General features: G+C 40.9%; 1 protein-coding gene across 1 annotated transcript; it reads left to right on the plus strand.

Moving 5' to 3' along the window:
* The first annotated feature begins 200 nt into the window (after nt 1-200).
* On the plus strand, nt 201-19,849 carry FCRL3 (Fc receptor like 3). Its single transcript, XM_032151916.1, has 16 exons — nt 201-308; nt 385-511; nt 1,259-1,279; nt 2,338-2,583; nt 3,038-3,301; nt 3,536-3,820; nt 4,624-4,911; nt 5,356-5,634; nt 10,526-10,804; nt 11,142-11,261; nt 14,352-14,379; nt 15,244-15,362; nt 15,568-15,636; nt 17,371-17,402; nt 17,488-17,598; nt 19,565-19,849. The coding sequence occupies exons 2-16, from the start codon at nt 481-483 to the stop codon at nt 19,619-19,621; spliced, it is 2,229 nt and encodes a 742-aa protein (XP_032007807.1). The 5' UTR covers nt 201-308; nt 385-480; the 3' UTR covers nt 19,622-19,849.
* Nucleotides 19,850-24,164: the final 4,315 nt, after the last annotated feature.

Below are 24,164 nucleotides of genomic sequence, written 5' to 3' on the forward strand. Positions count from 1 at the left end.
CAAAAAGGCGTATGCTTGACACCTTGACTGTGTGACTCACACCACCCACGCTCATTAAGCTTGCCTACATTAGGAGCTGCATGTGGAACCAAAGGCTGTGTGAAGACAAGGTAGTGAAGGGGTTTCCCATATGAAAAATACAGAAAGAATTATTTGAATACTAGCAAATCCACAACTTGACATTTCTAGAGAACCCAGGCACAGCCTTGGAGACATTACTCCTGAGAGACCGCAGCTGTTGGAAGATGAGCCCCAACTTCTAAAAATGTATCACTACCAGGATTGAGATACAAACAGCATTTAGGAAGGTAGCCATGTTCACATTTTCAGAGCCCAAAGCAAGATATGACACTAAGCTCTTCTTCCCTTTTCTGATTCTTGCAGGTCTCATCTGAGTAGCAGCTTCCTGCCCTCCTTCCTGGAGATAAGTCAGGCTTTTGGTGAGACAGACTTTCCCTACCCTCTGCCCGGCCGGTGCCCATGCTTCTGTGGCTGCTGCTGCTGATCCTGAGTGAGTAGATGGGCTATAATGGGACCACGGCCTCAGTTTCTAAAGGTGACCAGGGAAAAACTCAAGGAGCTTCTGTCTCTGCTTCTACTTGGGGTTCAGAGACAGATAGCAAGGGATGGGAAGTGAGCAGAGCTGGGTTCCCAGGACAACCAAGAGGCTCCAAATGCAACCATCAGAGCAAGCCAGATATCCTGCCCTTGGTTTCTCACCCACTGCTTTTCTCACCTCATAGGAAACTTGGATTTTTCCTTCTGCCACTCCACAACTCTATATCCCACCCTCCCTCTTAAGCCTCAGACTAAATAATTTTTTGGATAAACAGTTACTTCTAAAAACCTAGGCATGTGAAGGAAGGTCTACTGAGAAACATCACTCTTTTCTAGAAGTTTTAAGCCAAAATTTAATCAGAGATTGAAAAAGTGAGGGGAACAATATGAAGCCCAAGGAACGAAAGGAGGATAAACCATTTCTGTAAGTCCTTGTCTGCCTCTGCACTCAGAGAAGAGAAGGAGAGAATAAAGTGTGCCGTGGCCAAGTAAATAATAGCAGAGATGAGGTCAGGCCTTGGACACAAGCCATCACGTTTGTAAAACAAATTATAGACCATTTTTTTGTTGGCTTAAGGGCTCTGGATGATATAAAAAGGGAGCAAAGAAATGATAAGGAAAAACAAAAGAAGCGGTTGTGCTTAGGTTGTTAGAAAATGTTTCAGAGAGTGTCTGATTGTCATTTTCTGCTCCCTCACAGCTCCTGGAAGAGAACAATCAGGTAAGTTTCTCCTTCTCTCTGCCCCTCTGGTCTCTGGATATTGGTCCCCTCAGCCCACACAGCCTGCCCTAACCCTCGCAGGGATGCATCCCATCAGCAATGTTAATGCTCTGGGGTCACATCTGCTACTATATTGGGTGAACAGAGCCTCCACCGACTTTTTCAGTCTCCAGGTTTTTTTTTTTTTCCCTACATTACCAGGATTCCTCAGAGTAGAGAAAGGAAACATTTGCAGAGCAAAGGGCAGAGGCAAGAGGCTGATGATGAAGGAATCTCATATCTGGTCTCCATATCCTCTAATACATCTCCCTCTGAATGTCCAAGCTAGTGCTGCTATCAAAGGACATAGAAATAGCTCCCATCGACGGAGGAAGATGCTACAGCAGAATCCTTATAAATCTCCAAAAAGAGCTCATGCCACTGCCACACCTCACTTCCATGCCTGTCAGTCAGTTGCAATTCCATACACAAGTCTGACTTCTCAGGCAGCCCATCCTCCTCCATTTAAATTCTTTATATCCCTCCATTGTTTACTCTGTCCAACTTAAATGGAGAGTAAAGTTGCTTTCCCCATAGACTTTCAAAACTAAGAAAGATATAAAAGTAATACAAGTGAGAAAATCTTATTCATTTTAAGTGTTAACAAGTAGGAAGTAATTTTCTGGAGTCTAGAAACTACTTCTGAGGTATATACATCCCAGGTTCACCTTTATCTGGACAGAAATGTATAGGACAAGAGAATTTCAGAATCAGACACATTCTGAGGCCTTTGCAGTGTTTGCCCAATGGCAAATCACATCTCCTGAGCTTTTCTGAGGCTATGCCAGGAACCCGAGACCTCTCCCCTATAATACCCATCTGCCCACCTCCAGGAAATGGATGAGGAAGAACAGATTCTTTCCCAGGCATTTCCCTAGGTTATTTCTGCTCCGTTTTCCACCCTGGTCCTGACTGGAAATTAGTACAGGAAAACTCCTGACTGTAGGTTGGGCTCCCCCTGTGCTGTGCCCACCTCCCATTGACCTTCCCCTGCCTTCATCTTTCTATTTCCTGTTTAGGGGTGGCTCCAAAAGCTGTACTTCTCCTCGATCCTCCATGGTCCACAGCCTTCGAAGGAGAAAAAGTGGCTGTCATATGCTGCGGAATATCACATTCCCCAGCCCAGGGAGATACGTCTTGGTATCACGATGAGAAGTTGTTGAAAATAAAACATAACAAGATCCAAATTACACAGTCTGGAAATTACCAATGTAAGACCCGAGGATCCTCCCTCAGTGATGCCATGCATGTGGAATTTTCATCTGGTGAGGAATGGAAGGGGATTGTTTAAAGTCAAGCCACCAGGCAGAATGTCTGAGGGCTGGGTTTATGCAGGGATCCCAGGCAGAGTTGTAAGCAGACGTGGGGATATTTGATGCGCTGACCCCAGTGGGGAAAATAAAGAGATAGGGCAGCAGCATGATGCTGGATTGTCTATCCATCTCCCTCCAAAGAAGTGTGGGGCCATCAGGCAAAAAGGGGTTCAGGTCTGGGATTCCTGTTTTGTGAAAAGACATGAGGATTTCTCAAGAACCTTTTCTGGGAATTGGTTCACTCTTGTAGAGCAAGGAAGAATCAGGTATTGGGGCCACGTGGCAATGTGGGTGGGGGCCATTTGCAGGTGTGTATAGAACTGTGGCTCTTGCCTCATGGGCAGAAATGAGAGTGAAGGCAGAAGCAGCAGGGGATAAACTGAGTGTGCTCCTGTGCTCTTTGCAGACTGGCTGATCCTGCAGGCTTTACAACCTGTCTTTGAAGGAGAGAATGTCATTCTGAGATGTCAGGGGAAAGACGACAAAAACACTCATCAAAAGGTTTACTACAAGGATGGAAAACAGCTTCCTAATAGTTATAATTTAGCTGAGATCACAGTGAATTCAGTCTCCAGGGATAATAGCAAATATCATTGTACTGCTACTCATAGGAAGTTTCACATATTTGACATAAAAGAAACTTCAAGCCCCATAAATATCCGAGTTCAAGGTAATGGCTAGATTCCTGTGTATTACTGGGTTTGGTAGGGAAACTGAGGATAAAGGGAAGGTGTTTATCATTGGGAATTTCATAAAGAGGTTCCTATGGCTCAGCCGTGGGAGGGAGATGGTTCCTTCTGCATGCTTCTCTATCTCCTGATGGCTGGTGCTGAGAACACAAGTGCATGTCTCTAGGAACTCTGAGCCTCACCACCCTGGGGACTATGTTGTTTCTTTTCATTAGAGCTGTTTCTACATCCTGTGCTGAGAGCCAGCTCTTCCACGCCCATAGAGGGGAGTCCCATGACTCTGACCTGTGAGACCCAGCTCTCTTCACAGAGGCCAAATGTCCAGCTGCAATTCTCCTTCTTCAGAGATAGCCAGACCCTCGGATCAGGCTGGAGCATGTCCCCCAAACTCCAGATCCCTGCCATGTGGACTGAAGACTCGGGGTCTTACTGGTGTGAGGCAGAGTCCGTGACTCACAGCATCAAAAAAAGGAGCCTGAGATCTCAGATACGTGTACAGAGTGAGTGTCCAAGGGGCTGCTCTTCCAGGGTCAGAGCTGGGGAGAGGAACGCCAGTGATATCTCCTGCACCCCTAGGATGGTGGACATAACAGAGAGGAGTATCCAGCTATTCTGGTAATCTTCTCTCTTTAAGCTCAACGTTGGTCTAACAGCCCTAGAACATTTTTTTCCACTTGAGTCAGGTAATAGTAATTATTGATCAGTTACTGAGTGCCCAACCCTTTGGGGTTACAGAGATGTACAAGATCGGTTCTCTCACGAATCAAGAGACAACTAGAAGCACAGCTGAACACATGCAGTTTTAAGAGGCCCCTGTGGTGCTTCCATTTGGTGACCTAAACTCACAACGAAATAGTCAGAAAAGGGGAAGAACTGTAATAGTCAGAGAAAGATATGGAGACATGGATGCAAATCTGGAGAAGTCTTGAAGAATAGGAGAAGGGTTTGGATTCTACTTTGATCTTCAAAATAGAGGATCTCCAGTGTTCTCTTTTAGTTTGTGGTTTATTGATGCATCAAAGATTCCTTAGAGATAAATGCATATAAATGTGACCAGAAAACACTGGGTTTATGGAGATTATGGACTTGGTGCCCACATTTCTCAAGGATGGGAATTGTCGTGGGAGTGAGAGGGATGTTGCTTCCTTTATAATCGTATACACAATTAATTTCTTATTTCCTACTTTGGGCTTCTGCCTGCTGCACCTGCTGCTATTGGCCTATTCATGGTAGCTCCAGCCTTCCCCTTGACCTTGATGTTCCTGCCATCAGGACCTTCACATGCCATCTTGTGTTCCCCCAGGAGTCCCTGTGTCTAATGTGAATCTAGAGATCCGGCCCACCGGAGGGCAGCTGATTGAAGGAGAAAATATGGCCCTTATTTGCTCAGTAGCCCAGGGTTCAGGGACTGTCACATTCTCCTGGCACAAAGAAGGAAGAGTAAGAAGCCTGGGTAGGAAGACCCAGCATTCCCTGTTGGCAGAGCTGCATGTTCTCACAGTGAAGGAGAGTGATGCAGGGAGATACTACTGCGCAGCTGATAACGTTCACGGCCCCATCCTCAGCACGTGGGTTCGAGTCACCGTGAGAAGTAAATTCCGATTCCTTTCACACAGCCTCGAGTTGCAGGCCAGGGTTTAGGTTCTCTGTCAGCCACTAGGATCTCCTAAAAGAGGCATAGGGAGGGAGGGAGGCAAAGGGGGTGGGGAGAGAGGGAGAGAGAGAGACAGAGAGAGAGAGAGAAAGAGAGAGAGAGAGATTTAAAAGCTATCTGAGAAATGGAAAGATGGCAAAATAAGTTGAAACACCTTATTTCTTGTGGGGAAGACTGAGTGGTGATGAAAACAAAATTACCCAGGATTACCTCTCACTGTTTTGGGGAAATGCTTCTGATTGTTACATGAGAAAAATGTGATCAGTGGGGAAACAGAAACAATCAAGGGACAAGGGACGTATCCACTGCTAGGCTCCTTGAGAGAGGTTGTGCATCTGTCACAACATCAGAATCCTCTGACAGCCTTTTTGTCTCCCTCAGTTCCGGTATCTCACCCCGTCCTCACCTTCAGGGCTCCCAGGGCCCAGGCTGCAGTGGGGGACCTGCTGGAGCTTCACTGTGAGTCCCTGAGAGGCTCTTTCCCGATCCTGTACCGATTTTATCATGAGGATGTCACCCTGGGGAACAGCTCAGCCCCCTCTGGAGGAGGAGCCTCCTTCAACCTCTCTCTGACTGCAGAACATTCTGGAAACTACTCCTGTGATGCAGACAATGGCCTGGGGGCCCAGCACAGTCATGGAGTGAGTCTCAGGGTCACAGGTAAGCAAGATATACCCACAGCAGTTAACAGCCAATACAACAGTTCATGTCTTCTCAGACATAGCTCCACTGGGCTATTTGCTGGTTGATATCCCAATAGACTTCCTACTCTTTCTGACTCCACTTGGGAGTTCTGGGATTCTTCCTTGTGATTACACATTTAGTAACTTAGACCATTCCTTTTTTTTTTTTATTCCTCTGTAATTGTCATCAACAGCCATCCATATACCCCATTCATTTTTTTTTCTGGTAGTGGCACGAAGGCTTACCAGAATACCAAATATGTGATGGGTCAGCAATTACTGACAAAGGAAAATGGCACAGAAAGCCTTTATTTCTGAAGTCCTTTGCCCAGGAAAAAATGACTGGATCATCCCTTGCCACAGTTTTCTGCCCCTATCTCGATCTAAGTTCTCACTTGGCTCCCTGGATCATTAAAGTGTCTCTCTTCATGGATACCCACTTCTGTGGGTTCTCTGTCAGCCACTAGGATCACAGCAGCTGGCCTCTTTCATGGTCTCCAGATTCTAATGACCTAGCTAACCTTCTCACTTTTTTCAAATGCCTTCTGATTGGGTCTCATTTAATCTGATGTTCTCAGTATCCCCTAACAAAATTTTCCTTCAGCAGAGGCACCAGGGCATCTCGTATTTCCCATGTCCAGCCCCTAAGAACAACTAGCAGTGTACCCAATCATTTAGAAGAGAACCTCCAGTCAAGTCATGGTTATCCCAAAGTGCTCAGCATTTCAAGGATGGGAGAGGGCACTGGGACCTAGGAGAAGATGGCAAAATAAGAGAGATATGGTAATAATCCCCGGTGACACAAACCCGTACATTCTCTGGATTTTGCCATAGACTCTTGTTCTCCAATGATTCCAGACTATTAGAACACTTTATGACATTTTGGTTAATAATAATCCTTCCTATAGGCCAAACTTGGGTAATGATTTAAGGAGGTATTAAAATCTGGGAATGCCAGACAGTGTGCTGAAACAGAGACTCGAGTCTTGAACAAGAAAATATCATTTGTTTAACCTTGAATAAGTCTTCTTACTAGTCTTGTGCTTATTTTCCTCCCTTATAAAGTAATTGAGTCAGCAAATCATGGGGGTACAAGAATTCTGGATCTCACACCACTCTCCATCAAAAGTATTTAACACACACCCCACATATGTGTATATTAATAACATATATTTGTGTATTATTTGTATATGTGTACTATTGTATTAACTGTAATGGGCACATTACAAAACAAACAGAAAAATAGAAATTAAATAAGGGGCTGGATGCAGTGGCTCATGCCTGTAATCCTAGCATTTTGGGAGGCCGAGGTGGGCAAATCACTTGAGCTTAGGAGTTTGAGACCAGCCTGGGCAACATGGAGAAACCCCTGTCTCTGCAAAAGAATACAAAATTCATTTGGGCATGGTGGCATGTGCCTGTACTCTCAGACACTTGGGAGGCTGAGGTGGGAGGAGCATTTGAACCCAAGAGGTTGAGACTGCAGTGAGCCAAGATTGCCCAACTGCACTCCAGCCTGGGCAACAGAGTGACACCATGTCAACGAAAGGAAGGAAGGAAGGAAGGAAGGAAGGAAGGAAGGAAGGAAGGAAGGAAGGAAGGAAGGAAGGGAGGAAGGAAGGAAGGAAGGAAGGGAAGGAAGGAAAGGAAGGAAGGAAGGAAAGGAAGGAAAGGAAGGAAGGAAGGAAAGGAAGGAAGGAAGGGAAAATGAAATAAACAATACTTTAAAATCTTTGATTTAGAATATTTGACTAAAATTATTATAATTGAATATGCTTCATTTACTTTGAAAATCTTAGTTTACTTATGGTGGTACAGTTATTTGAGGTTTGGTTCTGAGTTTGACCTCATTCCTATTAGTTTTAGTGTCTGTTACGGCTTAAAGCTTTATCTTACCAATATATCTACATCCAAGTGGAAGCAGATCATCACTGCTGCTCTTTCAATTCCATGATACTCATTTTTCAATCCCATAGTCTAATTATGCAAGGGTTTTCATTGAAATGTGGTTAATAAGTTTATATTTTTGTTGATGTTCATTAATTGTTCTTGTAAAGTAAGTGGGAAGTGCTGCATGTTGAATTTCCTTTTTTTTTTTTTTGAGGTGGAGTCTTACTCTGTTGCCCTGGCTGGAGTGCAGTTGCACTATCTCAGCTCACTGCAACCTCCACCTCCCAGGTTCAAGCGATTCTCCTGCCTCAGCCTCTCCAGTAGCTAGGATTACAGAGGCAGGCCACCACGCCCTGCAAATTTTGTATTTTTAGTAGAGACGGGTTTTCGTCATGTTGCCCAGGCTGGTCTCGAACTTCTGAGCTCAGGGAATCTACCTGCCACAGCCTCCCAAAGTGCTAGAATTACAGGCATGAGCCACCACGCCCAGCCACTGCATGTTGAATTTCTGTCAAACGTGTTTAAACTTTGGTTGCCATGTTCTGTTTCCATGGATTTTTAAAGGTGCAGATATAAATTTTTAAAGTTGACATACTTACATTTTCTGGTAATAAGACCACATAGAAATGTAAATATTTTTAAGCAACTATTTTCCAAAATATTATCTCCACAGCATGAGTTCAGAAAAGCATTAACAGTATGAGTACTGTTAAAGGTCACTTTTTAAAGCGTTTGCTAAGTATTAATATTGTCAGTAGCCACTGATCACCAAAAAGTCAACAAAAATTAAATACTAATCTTTCTTCATGGAAAAATAGATAACTTATCTTCACATTTAATTCCTATTTTTAGAACTTTGCCACAAAATAAGTGAACTTTCATGTGATACAAAAAGGTTTGAGGTCACTCCCCAATCTCATCACAAAGCATGGTAAATCTTTTATGATTTGGCCAGGCACGGTGGCTCATGCCTGTAATCCCCAGCACTTTGGGAGGCCAAGGAAGGATTGCTTGAGCCCAAGAGTTTAGACCAGCCTGGGCAACATGGCGAAACTCTGTCTTTACTAAAAATACAAAAAAATAGCAAGGCGTGGTGGCACGATCCAGTAATCCCAGCTACTCTGGAGGCTGAAGCAGCAGGATCACTTGAGCCCAGGAGGTCAAGGCTTCAGTGAGTCGTGATTGCACCACTGTACTCCAGACTGGGCAACTGAGTGAGACCCTGGCTCAAAAAAAAAAAAGAATAAAGAAATTAAATTAAAAAATTAAAAAATATATTTTGTGGTTTAAATTAAAATCATCTGTAAAAACACTTAAGTAGCCAATTAAAAGGGCATTATGTTCCATATGCTGAGAGTTAACTAATAAGCCAAGGCACTGCTGTCCCACCCTCTGTGCCTGGGTGGCCCTTCCTTCATAAGAAACCCTGTCCTATCCCAATACACAGTGTGACATCTACCTGAGCAAGAGCACCACCATGAATATTAGTAAAGCTGAATATCTTTTTAAATTTCAAGCTCAAAAAGAAATACTCTTAAACATTCTCATATTCTTACACTTCAGTCTGGTGTCTTATAGCTCATCTTGGAGACCACTTAAGTTGACAGTAACCATGGTCTTTTTCAGTCTTCAAATTCTTTGATTTTAGGGGAATATACATTCGGAACCAGAGGTCCCATGATCTGTAGAGGAGGGGATGCAAGAGGTTGGAAATCTCTCTTCCCGGAATACGAACACCCAGAAACATGGGTGAAAGGCACAGTGAGATCACAAAGCACCATACAAAAGACTCACCCCCGAGGCCCTCTGCATCCCGCCCAGGTCACTTCACATTTAGAGGCTATACAGAAGGGACAAATTCAAACAGTCGGTTTCAATTTAGCAGGAACTCTACACTTCCAATATCAGCACTTGGCACCTCTATCCTGATGAGGCAGCTGGTGCTATCTTTCTTGCAGCCAGCAGATGGTTCATTTTCAAGTGTAATCATTGCCATTCAGTGAATAGTTTCCACATTCACACTCATTCCCTTTAGCCAATCTGCGATGGAAAGCAGAGCTTAAGATCCTTATCAAGCTACCATTGCCAATAAAGCACACAGCTTATATCTAAAGCACTACACACAGATTAGTTCATCCAGTTTTCCTCACAACTTTGCAGAACCAGCAATCTTACAGTTAACATTCCACATTAAGGGCTTTCTATTCTTCCCACATGCCATTTCTTTAATTGTTCATTAAAATGGAAATCATTGTTGCTAGAGCTATATCTGGATATTTTTGTGACAGTTTGGTTCACTTCAGTTTTCCATTCAATCATCAATTATTGAGCATAAATTTTATATGCCAGGCAAAGTTCCAAGAGCTATAAATACAGCAACGAACAAACAGATAATTCTCCATCCTATTGGGGAATCATATAAAACAATGATAGATAGATAGATAGATAGATAGATAGATAGATAGATAGATAGATAGATAGATACATACATACATACATACATACATACATAGACAGATGTTAGGTAGTGCTAAATGCTATGTAGAAAAATAAAGCAAGGTGATTAGGTAGAGAGTAATGGGTCCTGCCTTCAGATAGGTATGGAAGTCTGAGTCTTAGAACTAAGATTCAGATGCAGGAATTTTAGAAACCTTGATTTTAGTTATATTTTTATCAATAATAATAACCAATTTTTATAGTACTTTACATACAATATGATTTTTATTACAATAGCTTGAGATATAATGTATCATTAGCTCAGTTTTACCGAGGAATAAACTAAGACTTAGAGAAATTTAAAAGTTCTTAAAAAATCAAGCTTATAGAGCCAATAAAGGATAGAGACAGGATTGAAGCCCAGGTTCTCCAGAATCCAGGTGCATGTTCCCGCAACTCAACTATGCTGCATATTCCTTTATTAAGTTCTCTTGTATACCTACTTAAGTAAAACTGCCAGCGAACTATTTTTCCTCCCTCAGTTCCGGTGTCTCGCCCCGTCCTCACCCTCAGGGCTTCCGGGGCCCAGGCTATGGTGGGGGACCTGCTAGAGCTTCACTGTGAGTCCCTGAGAGGTTCCTTCCCGATCCTGTACTGGTTTTATCACGAGGATGACACCTTGGCGAACAGCTCGGCCCACTCTGGAGGAGGGGCATCCTTCAACCTCTCTCTGACTACAGAGCATTCTGGAAACTACTCATGTGAGGCTGACAATGGCCTGGGGGCCCAGCACAGTAAAGTGGTGACACTCAATGTTACAGGTGAGTTAGTAGTACCTGGGCTAGAGGTCACTATTATGGTAAATAAAATAGTTATCTGACGGATTGTACAAATTCTACCAGCACCAAGGAGGTTTTAAACATGCACACCAAGGCTTGGGACTTCTGGAGATTGGTACTGATTTTATATGGGAGAGGGAAAGGAAATACATTTTAATCTTAGATGCGGGCAAATACCTTTCCTGTGCCATAGTTTTGAAAATTACAAATGATGCTACAGGAGGAATCAGAAACAGGAACATACCCACCCTACTTGCATGATTTTGTCTGTATCCAAAACCTGTGCCCCTGGAACTCAAGTACAGCTCCCTCCACTCAGGAACTTCTGGGAGCAGAACAGGCCTTACTGCTGTGGGAGTTACGGGGCTGGTGCTCAGCATCCTCGGCCTTGCTGCTGCTGCTGCTCTGCTGCATTACGCCAGGGCCCGAAGGAAACCAGGTGGGTGCTAGGTTCTACCTTGTGATGTGATTTTGCCATTGCTATAATAATTTGAAGTTGTCTGGTGCACCCTATAAAGGTCAATCATTCCCTTCCAAGTACTAGGCCCTCAGTTCCACTACTCACTGTCACTCTGTAGGCAGTTGTAGCAAAAACAATAGAATAAACTTCTCAATGAAATTTTTATCTCGTGTTTAATTTGAGATTTATATTAGGTAGCAGAGTTTTGCTTCCAATTAAAAATTTAAAAATTAATTAACTCATGTTCTATCTCCCTAAGAAAGTCCTTTGTTTGTAACAAAAAATAAATAAATCATCATAGAGGTGACCATAAACTCTGAGATATATTTGAATACCAGCTAAATATAGTGAAATTGGATAAAATAAATAAAGAATGCCAAAAATGAGATTAAAAATTCAATTTCCAATTGTTGCTAATATATAGAAACACAACTAATTTTAATATTAATTTTATATCCTGAAATCTTGCTAGACTCACTTATTAGTTCAGTATCTCTTTTGTAGATTTCATCAGATGTTCTATATAGATGATCATGTTGTCTGCAAAGAAAGATAGTTTAACTCTTTCCTTTCCAATCTTAATTTCTTCTACTTCTTGTTCTTGCTTAATTGCACTGGTTAGAACCTCCTGTACAATGTTGAGTGCAAGTGGTGAGAGAAAATACTCTTATGACATTCCAGATCTTAGGGGGAAAGTATTCAATCTCTCCCCATTACAGATTACTTTAGCCATGGGTTTTTTTCAATGCTGTTTATCTGGTGGAGGAAGTCCCTCCTATTCCTAATTTGCTGAAAGATTTTACACAAATAAATTTTTGTAAAATCATTTTTCTACATTTATTGAGATAATAATGAGATTTTTTTTTAGTCTATTGATAAGGTGAATTTTGAATGTCGAAGCAGCCTTATATTTCTGGGGTCAACCCAACTTGGTCATGATTGTTGATTTGATTTGCTAAAATTTTGTGAAGGATGTTTACATCCATGTTTATGAGGAATATTAGTTGTTAGCTTTCATTTCTAGAAATGCCTTTTTATGATTTGGTCTCAAAGGAATACTCACTTAGTTACCACTTCCAGAATTTTTCATTCCTTTTTGTATAGCCATATTTTCACCTGGTATCAATTTTGTCCTGCCTGAAGGACTTTTTTTTTTTTTTTTAACATTTCTCACAGTATGACTGTCTACCAGTGAATTTGATTGATAATGTTTCTCAGTTCCTCTATATCCTTACTGATTTTTTGTCTACCTGATCTATCAATTATTGAGATAGGGGAATTAAAATCTTTAACTGTAATTGTGAATTTATCCATTTCTTCTGCAATTCTATCAAGTTTTGCTTCCGGAATTTGGAATTGTTCATTATTAGGTGGATAAGTGTTCAGAATTTTCATGTTTTTGTTGAATTATCCACTTTATCCTTATGAAATGACCCTCTGTATCCCTGGTTGAATCACTTACTGTGAAACAGTCTTTGTCTAATATTAATATATTAATATAATTAGTGTTAGCATGCGATTTTTTTCCATCATTTTGCTTTTAGCCTATTTGTACCCCTATATTTAAAGTTAATTTTTAATAGATAGCATGCAGCTAATTCTTGCGGGGTTTGTTTAGTTTAATATTATAGTCTGCCTTTAAAATGAGATGTTTAGACCATTTACACTAGTGTAATTATTGATATGATTAGGTTTCATGTCTATTTTGCTATTTGCTTTCTATTTGTCACATCTATTTTTTGCTTTACTTTGACTTATTTTTGGAATAATTGATGTTTTATTTCTACTTTATTTCCTTTGTTAGTACAATAGCCATAATTTTTTTTTTAATTTTCAACTTTTATTTCAGATGTAAGGGGTAAATGTGTGGATTTGTTACATGGTTATGCTGCATGATATTGAGATTTGGGGTACAGATCCTGTCACCCAGATAGTAAGCATAACTTACTCAGTTATTTTTCACGAGAGTCAAGGCTGGTATGTTTATTTTGAGCAATGACTTGTGTTCTCTAAGCCAATGAGACCGATTAGAGCCACAGATTTTAAAAAGGCAAAGGACAAGGATGGGAACCTGGATAAGGCTTGTACTGAGGCAAGCCTGAAAGATTCAATATTTCGGTGATGATGGAAACTTGCCATATTTTTAAGTCTAATAGATTTGGCTTCAAGGATAGACTTCTAACAGGTAATCACCTATTAGAAAATTGTCAATTTGTTATTGTTAAGTCCTCAAAGTACATACTTTGTTCAGTTGTTTAACGAATCTTTGTTGAATATTTTTAACTGCTAAGCATGATATTAGGAATACAAAAAAAATTTAAGATGAGGTTTACAGCCTCAACTAGCACATCCTTTCATGAAAGAGAGAATTAGAGGCAAATAGAAATAAATAATTATAAAACAATATAGTAATTTTAATATTACATGGTCTTATGTGCATGGAGACAGTTTACTTAATCCAGCCTGTTGGCATCAGGGACAGCTCTGGAAGAAAGATAAATTGGAGTTAGCCAAGTGAAAGAGAAGGAGAAAAGAGGTGTGGAAAAGCCATTACATACCCAAACAATTTGCAGTTCAGTGTTGCTGGAATAGACTTGCAGGGGTGAGGGGTCACAGTTAGAGAAAGAGAAGGTAGAGCTTATCATGGTAGTCCCATTGATTCATATTAGTGAAGGAATTCTGTATCAATTTTGAGCATCACTTGGCCCCTCTAGGTCTCAGTCTCCTTGTCTCCACCTCGTAGGGCTGCAGTCAGGATGAAGAAGTGGGTTTGAGGGGAGCACCCGACCCAGGTTGTGACCTACTCAGTCACAACTACTTAGAATTGCTATTCACCTATTACTGACTGAAAAATGATTCAGAATAACTGTGATTCTGGGCAAATGCCTTTCAAGACTCCACCTTCCTCACCTATAACATAACATAGGGGGGTGGAGCTGGATAATCCTTGAGATTTGCCGTAGCTTAGATCTAGAATGAATCTGATTTCTCGGAAAAAAAATGTTCTAACAGAGAGTTCATTATCTACACAGCTCAGTTACCACCAACCTTCCTTTGTTTGTTTTGCAGGAGGACTTTCTGCCACTGAAACATCTAGGTGAGGTCTCTGCTTCTTGTGCTGCCAACATTTTCATGATTTATTTATATGCACAAGACCTGTTTGTGTTTTTTTTAAATTTGGATGGATTTCCTAGTAGCATTTTTATGTTCTTACAAAATAAAAAAGTAGATATAAGTGAATGTCACTTTCACTTATATTTGTGAACGGTATTCACTGTCTCTACTTAAACACAATACATGTTATTGGCTATCTATGTTAATTTATCTACTCCCTTAAATGTGTTCCAGCAGAGACTTGACCACTAATGTCTTAATGGCATTACCTTTCATAGGGCTACAGTGCATTCATTTCCTTCCTCCTCATTCTTCCACTCCTTTGGGAAATTATTATTGAATGCTGGCAATGTTCAATTCACAATATTAACTGCAGAAGGAAATGAAATTGGAAAAAAATCCACTTTACTTGAAGAGCTCGCATGGCATCTTGCAGGAAAGGTAGATTATTGTAATATGAGGTGGAAAACTGAAAGGGACCTTTTAAAAAAGACAAGGTTTAAGTTCTGTAAGAATGCAGAGGTCTTTGCGTATCAGTGTTTAATCATTTACATCTTCAAAAATATCATTTAAAATTAGTCAAATATGAGTTTTTGCCTTTCAAAGAGGCCCTGAGGCTGCTGGCCCTCTGGCCTTGCCTTGGCCGTCCTGTTTTGTAATGCTCCCCTGGGCTTCATCTTGTGCCATACGTCTTCTGATACTTTATCAAAAGATCCAAGCAGAAGCAGACACAATATTTTTACTTGAATCATGCTGGACTGGAGGACTTCCTGGATACTGATTTCCCTGAAATTCTGTGTAACCCACAGATACTTTTTAATCCATTTTCTCTCCCCCTCTGTCACAGTCACAGTCCTAGTGAGTGTCAGGAGCCTTCCTCATCTAGGCCTTCCAGGATAGACCCTCAAGAGCCCACTCACTCTAAACCACTAGCCCCAATGGAGCTGGAGCCAATGTACAGCAATGGTGAGGACTCCCTAGGGGGCAGAAGGCTCCAGGGAGGAGCCAGGGAGGGAAGAGGGATTGAGCGACAGCCCATGGCCCTGTCACAAATTTAAAAATGACATTCCTAGCATTACGCTGGGAATAGAAGTTGGTTATGAATTTGGTAATTAGGAAGTAGAGTCTATGAGCTCTTGACTGCAACCAACTATGATATCTTCTCTCACAGTAAATCCTGGAGATAGCAACCTGATTTATTCCCGGATCTGGAGCATCCAGCATACAAAAGAAAACTCAGGTGAGATGCCTTTCAGACAAATAGAGGTGAGGTGGCAGTGTTTTATTGAAACCGGCAAGGGGTCTTTGATCAGAGTTATTTCAAATACAAGCCCAACATGCAAGGCATTACTTGCCTCCTATATTGTCAGTTGTAGAATCTAATCATTTCTTCTTACCTTTACACACTGCCACCATGATCCCATAAATTCTTTGAGGACAGACCCTGTGACTTTTTCACTAATGTATTCACAGCATTTAGCTCAACGCTTGGAAAACTATAGGCCCCCTAAAATATTGTTTGAATTAATGAGTGAATAAACAAATGTGGAGACAATTGTCATTCTTTTAACTGGTCTCTTTATTTCTACTACTGTTCTCCTCCAGCCTTCCCACAATCTATTTCCAGCATGATCCCTTTAAGGTGCTCTACTGTTCACATCAGTGCCTAGATTAACTGCCCTCAATGACACCCATTCCAAAGCATGATCTTTGCCTTCTGCATGCTGGCTCCTCCTGCAAGCTTTGCCTAATGTTCTTCCTCTAGCCATACTGAACTCTTGGCATCTTCATGCTTGGTGCTCATGTTTCTTACTGGTCCTGAAATGTCCTTGCCTCTAGTCTACTTGGTGATCCGTACTCATATTTCAAGACATAGATCAGGTAACACAGTGAAACTCACACTGATGCCAACTACCCTTTCCATATTCTAATCTGAGAGGAGCCATTTATTCTTTATGGCAACAACATAGTTCAATATGTATTTATGTCTTGGTGCCCATAATGCTTGTTGCATTTATTTCTATGTCCATGTCTCCCCTTCAAAATTATAGGATTCTTGATCACATGAACTGAGTTTCTGTCATTTCTTTTTTTTTTCTTTTTTTTTTGTGAGATGGGGTCTCATTCTGTCACCCAGGCTGGAGTGCAGCAGTGCGATCTTGGCTCATTTCAACTTCTGCCTCCTGGGTTCAAGGGATTCTCCTGCCTTAGCTTCCTAAGTAGCCGGGATTACAGGCATGCATCACCATGCCCAGCTAAATTTTGTATTTTTAGTAGAGACAGGGTTTCACTATGTTGTCCAGGAGTTTCTGTCATTTCTATCTCCTTATACCTTACCTAATGCCTAATAGAAAGCATTGCTTAATGAATGCTTATTGGCTGCACAAATAAATAAAAGAGATATAAAGAGCCCCTTGGAAAGGTAGAAAACACACACACACTAAATTTTCTCAATGCTCCAATGCAACTCTTTGGCTTCCTGGGAAATTGTCATGTGGCCTTAGAATGCCAATCTCCTCTCTGGCCTCTTCCAATTTCCCTGTGCAAGTGAAGTGACTCATATCTGCCTCCTTCTCCCAGAGGATCAATACAGCCATAGAAGTCTGCAATGGATTGTGGGTGGGTGCCCCTCTGGGATTATAATGAGCAGAGGAGCAAGAAGGAAATTGTCATGAAAATAGTTCTGGGCATTTGATGGGCAGAGGAAAGTCTTTTTTAGTGTTTGTGCTTGGGGCAGTACTTTTTCTATTTGGGTTTGGAAGAATCCAACAGAGGAAAGAGTCAAGAGATCAAGCAAATCAAGAAGATTGGCTTGGAGTACTTTTTCTATGTGGGTTTGGAAGAATCCAGCAGAGGAAACAGCAAGAGATCAAGCAAATCAAGAAGACTGGCTTGAAACGCAATGTGCATAGGTTGTAAGTTGGAATATACTGCCCACAGTTTAATACTTTTCTTTGCTACTCCTACCCAACAGCTAATTGTCCAACGATGCATCAAGAGTATGAGGTGAGTCACATTTCTTGGCTTTCTTTCCTCTCTGGCCTTCCTCTCCTGTATTTAGGTACTTACCTTTTGTGTTTTTTTCTACCAGGAACTTACAGTCCTCTATTCAGAATTGAAGAAGACACACCCAGATGACTCTGCAGGGGAGGCTAGCAGCAGAGGCAGGGCCCATGAAGATGATGAAGAAAACTATGAGAATGTACCACGTGTATTACTGGCCTCAGACCGCTAGCCCCTTACCCAGAGTGGCCCACAGGAAACAGCCTGCACCATTTTTTTTTCTGTTCTCTCCAACCACACATCATCCATCTCTCCAGACTCTGCCTCCTATGAGGCTGGGCTGCAGGGGATGTGAGGCTGCACAAAAGGTCTGCAAATCTCCTCTGTGCCTGAGTCTGTGTGTTCCCCAGGAAAAAAGCGGGCAGCCTCTGAGCAAGCACTGTGTTATTTTCACAGTGGAGACACGTGGCAAGGCAGGACGGCCCTCAGCTCCTAGGGCTGTCGAATAGAGGAGGAGAGAGAAATGGTCTAGCCAGGGTTACAAGGGCGCAGTCATGACCATTTGATCCAAGTGTGATGGAAAGCTGTTAATGTGCTCTCTGTATAAACAATTTGCTCCAAATATTTTGTTTCCTTTTTTTGTGTGGCTGGTAGTGGCATTGCTGATGTTTTGGTGTATATGCTGTATCCTTGCTACCATATTGGGAACAGCCAAAAGAAGTTATAGAACAAGATTTTAAGGTGACTCTATCTGAAGTGTATTTTTGTACTTACAGAGTGACATTCCCAACCAAATTACCCTAGTTATGATGAAAAATAACCTCAGCATTTCATTAAAGACTCTGCTAGTTTAATATGTGACCTCTATCCCCACTGCAAAGACCTTATGTGTAAAGAATCACATTAATTGTAATCTTTGCTTCGTGACATAGTCTCATCATTTTCCATACATGATAGATTTCTAGTCAGTCAATTTTATTCTTATAAGCACCCATTAACCCCGAGACAATAACCTACTGTATCTATGTGGCTTCTCCCATTCTCTTCCTCTACCTCATTCCATCTGATAAAAAACCATTCTAAATCTCATGTTCATTCCCATGCTCACCTATTTCTATCATATTAATGTATCTATATGTTTTCCTTAAATATGTTTTTATATTAGTTTTAACTATAAGTTAAAGACCATATTGTTCTAGATAATTTTTTTTAGTATTTTCTCTTCATGTTGTATTTCTAAGATTCATCCATATTGTTGCGTGTTGCTATAGTTCATTTGTTTTTATTGCTGTTTAGTATTTACTTGTGTAAAATATCTGGCTTAATGTTTTCCTAGCTACCACTATCAAAAACTCTTTCCACAGGGTGTTGAATTTTTAATATGACAAAAATGAAAATGTACCAACAATTTTTAGTGACTTCACCTCCATTCTGAAATCCTGATGTTTCCAAATATCTCTGAACACCTCAGGTCTTAGAGACAACTGAGGTTATATTAACATTAATCTCTGAATGTTGCCAATTCTAAGCCTTTACTTGGTTCATGTAGGAACACCAAGTCCCTTTCAAAGCACCACATCTTCCTCTAATCAATATTTCTTGGAGTCCCTAGGGAATGTCTTACATGCATTCAAACAATCACCATTTCTGGAGATACACTACAGGGTCACCATAAACTCTGCTACCCTTAGGTTCCATCACTATGGAAGCTGAGTTTCACCAGAAGGCACTTTTGTCCTCCATTACGACCAGCAAAGCCAGCTAAGCCACAGCTGCTGGCCTCAAAAAATGTGATGATCAATCCACACTGCTCCCACTGGCCTCTGTTATCCTTATCCTGGCCTTTGAGAGCAGGGCACGATGTCCTGCCTATACTGAGATGCTGATCTCTGCCAGTTCATATTGGCATTAAAATTTTAAGGTCCCTTGAAGAGGTAGGAGGCAAATGTCTCTGTCTTCTATGTGATACACTCTGCTGTTTTTTTCTGTATGGTAAAAATATGTAAACCGGTTTTGGGTACCAACCACCAGGCTGTACATGGAGGCTCTCCTCCTTTCTAACCCTGCTGCTGATTTGGAATTACCTTGCCAAGCCCCTTTGTGCCTTATAGTGAACTTTCTCTAAGGGACCTGTCATCTCTTATCATTGTTTATCCATTTTCTAGATTCTGAACCCAGGAAAGGACAAAGTTCAAGATTTTCCATGTCTTTGTAACACTTAGCCCTGTGCAAATCAGTGTATGTGAGTGGAAGGAGGAGTGAGTCCTAACTGTATATCTTGGATATAACAAACGTGCAAATTCTGATTGTCCTGCAAAATGAATTATTCTCATGTATTGCTGTACTTGACTTTTCCCTTTGAATTCACAATGAAAAACCCATAGCCCAGAAATCTAAAAAACAGTAATTTTAGTGGAGCCTTTGAAAATAAAAGACCATTGGAAAAAGTACCAGTTTCCACTGTCTTTCTCACACTTATCCTTTTAGTATATCTTTACATCAGAGCCTATTCTCACTCATGGTTTACCAAAGAGAAAGCCACATGAGAAGCTTAGGTTTTGTCACTAATGCATATTAAAAAGATTATTTTAATTTTATGAAGATCAGATTTGGGTGGGGACACAGAGTGAAACCATATCATTCTGCCCCTGACCTCTTCCAAATCCCATGTTTTCACATTTCAGAATACAATCGTGCCTTCCCAACAGTCCCTTAAAGTCTTAACTCATTCCAGCCTTAATACAAAAAGCCAAGTCCAAAGTCTCATCAGAGACAAAGCAAGTCCCTTCCAACTAGGAGCCTGTGAAATTAAAAGCAAGTAAGTTACTTCCAAGATACAATGGAGGTACAGGCATTGGATAAATGCTTCTATTTTAAATGGGAGAAATTGGCCAAAACAAAGAGGCTACAGGCCCCATGCAGGTCCAAAATTCAGTGGGGCAGTCATTACATCTTAAAGCTCCAACATAATCTCCTTTGACTCCGTGTCTCACATCCAGGACACACTGATGCAAAGAGTGGGCTTCCATGGCCTTGGGCAGCTCTGCCTTTGTGGCTTTGCAGGGTACAGCCCCCATCCCAGCTGCTTTCATGGCTGTCATTGAGTGTCTGCAGCTTTTCCAGGTGTACGATGAAAGCTGTCAGTGGACCTACCATTCTGGGGTCTAGAGGATGCTGGGCTTCTCCTCACAGCTCCACTAGGCAGTGCCCCAGTAGGGATTCTGTGTGGGGGCTCCAACCCCACATTTCCCTTCTGCACTGCACTAGCAGAGCTTCTCCATGAGTACTTCATCCCTGCAGCAGACTTCTGCCTGGACATCCAGGAGTTTCCATACATCCTCTGAAATCTAGGGAGAGGTTCCCAAACCTCAATTCTTAACTTCTGTGCACCTGCAGGCCCAAGACCACATGGAAGCCACCAAGGGTTGGGGCTTGCACCCTTTGAAGCAATGGCCTAAGCTGTATGTTGGCCCCTTTAGCCACAGCTGAGATGCAGGACAACAAGTTCTGAGACTGCACAAATCAGCAAGGCCCTGGGCCTGGCCTATGAAACCATCTTTTCCTCATAGGCCTACCAGCCTGTGATGAGAGGGGCTTCTCTGAAGACCTCTGACAGCCTTGGAGACATTTTCCCCATTGTCTTGGCAATTAACATTTGGATCCTCATTACTTGTGCAAATTTCTGCCTCTGACTTGAATTTCTCCCCAGAAAACAAGTTTGTCTTTTTTATCACATGGTCAGAAGGCAAATTCTCCAAACTTTTATGCTCTATCACCTCTTGAACACTTTGCTGCTTAGAAATTTCTTCCAGCACATACCCTAAATCAACTCTCTCAAGTTTAAAGTTCCCAAGATCTTTAGGGCAGGGGCAAAATGCCACTAGCCTTTTTGCTAAAGCAGAGAAAGAGTGACTTTTACTCCAGTACCCAATAAGTTCCTCATCTTCATCTGAGACCACCTCAGCCTGGACTTCATTGTCCACATCACTAACAGCATTTTTGTCAAAATCATTCAACAATCCTCTAGAAAATTCCAAACTTTCCCACATCTTCTTGTCTCCTTCTGAGTCCTCCAAACTGTTCCAATATCTGCCCATTACCCAGTTCCAAAGTCGCTACCACATTTTTGGGTATTTTTATAGCAGTGCCCCACTCCCAGTACCAACTTAATACATTAGTCCATTTTCACACTGCTATGAAGACATATCCAAGACTGGGTAATTTATTAAAAAAAGAGGTTTACTAGATTTACAGATCCACGTGGCTGGGAAGGCCTCAGGAAACTTACAATCATGGAAGAAGATGTAAGAAAAGCAAAGACCTTCACATGGCAGCAGGAAACAGTGAGTTAGCAAGAGCAGGGAAGACTGCCTTACAAAACCATCAAATCTTGTGAGAACTCACTCACTATCACGAGAACAGCATGGGAGAAACTGCCCCCAAAATCTAATCACCTCCCAACAGGTCCCTCCCTTGACACATGGGAATTATGGGGATTACAATTCAAGATGAGATTTGAGTTTGAGAACAAAACTATATCAATGGTTTTGCATCACATAATTTTTTACAGGTGTGTTCTGGAATAGTTTCTATAAATTGATCCATTCTTGTAAAAACAATCAAAAGGGATTTGAATAAATATATAGATGTGGCTATAAATATAAATTTAGATACTCATCAAACTGTTGAAAGTGGTTATTTCTGGTTGATAATGAACAGTATTTATTATTCTTTATCTATTCAAACTTTGATTTCTTATAGTGCTATGTTGACAAAAGTTCTGGGAAACAGACAATTCCTCACTCTGCAGGTGGAAGAGTAATTACTTAGTCTTTTTTAGCAATCAGCAACAATATTTTTAAATGTGCATCCCTTTAGCCCTTTAATTCTACACAAGATTGTTGATAAGAAAAAGTTGGTTCTGTATAAATTACATCAGCAGAAAATTGGTTAAATAAATTATGGTACATCCATAATATGTAGACTGTTATCATTATATAATTATATAACTAGGAAGTCCAAAAAAGTCAAACAAAAAGGGTACAGTGTTGAAAAGTGTTGATAAATTAATAAAAATTAATTATATCCATGCATGCCAGTTGTAAGTTGTAGGAAATTCAATTGTTTTTAAAAAGGAGATAATATTTATGACAATAATAAAGATGATTACATTTCTAGAAGTTCACATACAGAAAATAAACAATAAATAATAACATCCAAAAATAAGAAATAAGGGAAACCTTGAACTAAGAGAGAAAAATATCCCGGTTATTTTAAAAAGAAGACATACGTATGGCCAATGAGCATATAAAAGTATTAGACATCACTAATCATTAAAGAAATGCAAATCAAAACCACCATGAGATACCATCTCACCCTAGGCAGAATGGCTATTATTAAAAAACCAAAAAATAACAGATGCTGGTGAGGTTGTGGAAAAAAGAAAACGCTTATACACTGCTGGTGGAAATGTAAATTAGTTCAGCCATTGTGGAAAGCAGTTTGGTAATTTCTCAAATAACTTAAAACAGAATTGCCATTTGAACAAGCAGTCCCATTACTGGGTATGTACCCAAAGGAATATAAATCATTCCACCAGAAAGACACATGCACATGTATGTTCACTGCATCACTATACACAAAAACAAAGACATGGAATCAGCCTAAATGCCCATCAACAGTAGACTGGATAAAAATAAAAATGTGGTACATATAATAATGGAATACTATGCACCCATAAAAAAGAATGAGATCATGTCGTTTGTAGCAACATGGATGGAGCTGGAGGTCATTATCCTTGGTAAACAAACACAGGAAGAGAAAACCAAATACCACCTGTTCTCACTTATAAGTGGGGGCTAAATTTTGAGTACATACGGACACAAAGAAGGGAACAACAGACACCAGGGCCCACTTGAGGGTGGAGGTTGGGAGGAGGCTAAGGATTGAAAAAGAACCTGTTGGGTACTATGCCTATCACCTAAGTGACAAAATAATCTGTATTCCAAACCCCTAAGACATGCAATTTACCTATATAGCAGACCTGTGCACATACCCCTGAACTTGAAATAAAAGTTAGAAAAAATATAAAACTAAAAAAATTTAAAGAACAGAATATATCCTGGTTCTTACCTGAGATAATTAATGATAACAAAATGTCTTCATCTCATATCTTTAATATAGCTGAAATTGATATTAGTAATTATAAAATCAGATTTCAAAGGAAAATAAACATATAATCAGAGCCATTCTGTTATTCAAGCAATATTCCCAAGACTTTCTATTTTTTCCAAGACGCTTGACTGAGAAGAGAGTGTCCAGAGTTGCCAACACAACTCCTCTGTTCATTGGGAAAAAATTCACAATTATACTTGAAAAGAATAGCTCTTTTGGCTGAGCACAGTGGCTCACATCTGTAATCCCTGAACTTTGGGAGGCCAAGTTGGGCAGATCACCTGAGGTCAGGAGTTCAAGAGCAGCCTGGCCAATACAGCAAAACCCTGTCTCTATAATAATACAAAAATTAGCCGGGCGTGGTGGTGGCTGCCTGTAATCCCAGCTACTCTGGAGGCTGAGGCAGGAGAATTGCTTGAACCCACGAGGCAGAGGTTGTAGTGAGTCAAGATATTGCCACTGCACTCCAGCCTGGGCAACAAGAACAAAACTCCATCAAAAAAAAAAAGAAAAGAAAAGAAGAGAAAAAGAATAGTTCTTTCTATAAATTAGTCTATCATGAATTTTACTCCACACAATCTGGTCATTTTT

This window comes from Hylobates moloch, unplaced genomic scaffold (genome assembly GCF_009828535.3).
Source record: "Hylobates moloch isolate HMO894 unplaced genomic scaffold, HMol_V3 SCAFFOLD_5, whole genome shotgun sequence".
NCBI lineage: Eukaryota > Metazoa > Chordata > Mammalia > Primates > Hylobatidae > Hylobates > Hylobates moloch.

What these genes read in the sequence shown, in the direction of transcription:
- FCRL3 (XM_032151916.1), top strand. Translation starts at nt 481, where the DNA reads ATGCTTCTGTGGCTGCTGCTGCTGATCCTGA. An exon ending in CAGGGCCCGAAGGAAACCAG is followed by an intron (nt 11,262 to 14,351) that starts GTGGGTGCTAGG and finishes TTTGTTTTGCAG; the next exon opens with GAGGACTTTCTGCCACTGAA. An exon ending in CGATGCATCAAGAGTATGAG is followed by an intron (nt 17,403 to 17,487) that starts GTGAGTCACATT and finishes TTTTTCTACCAG; the next exon opens with GAACTTACAGTCCTCTATTC.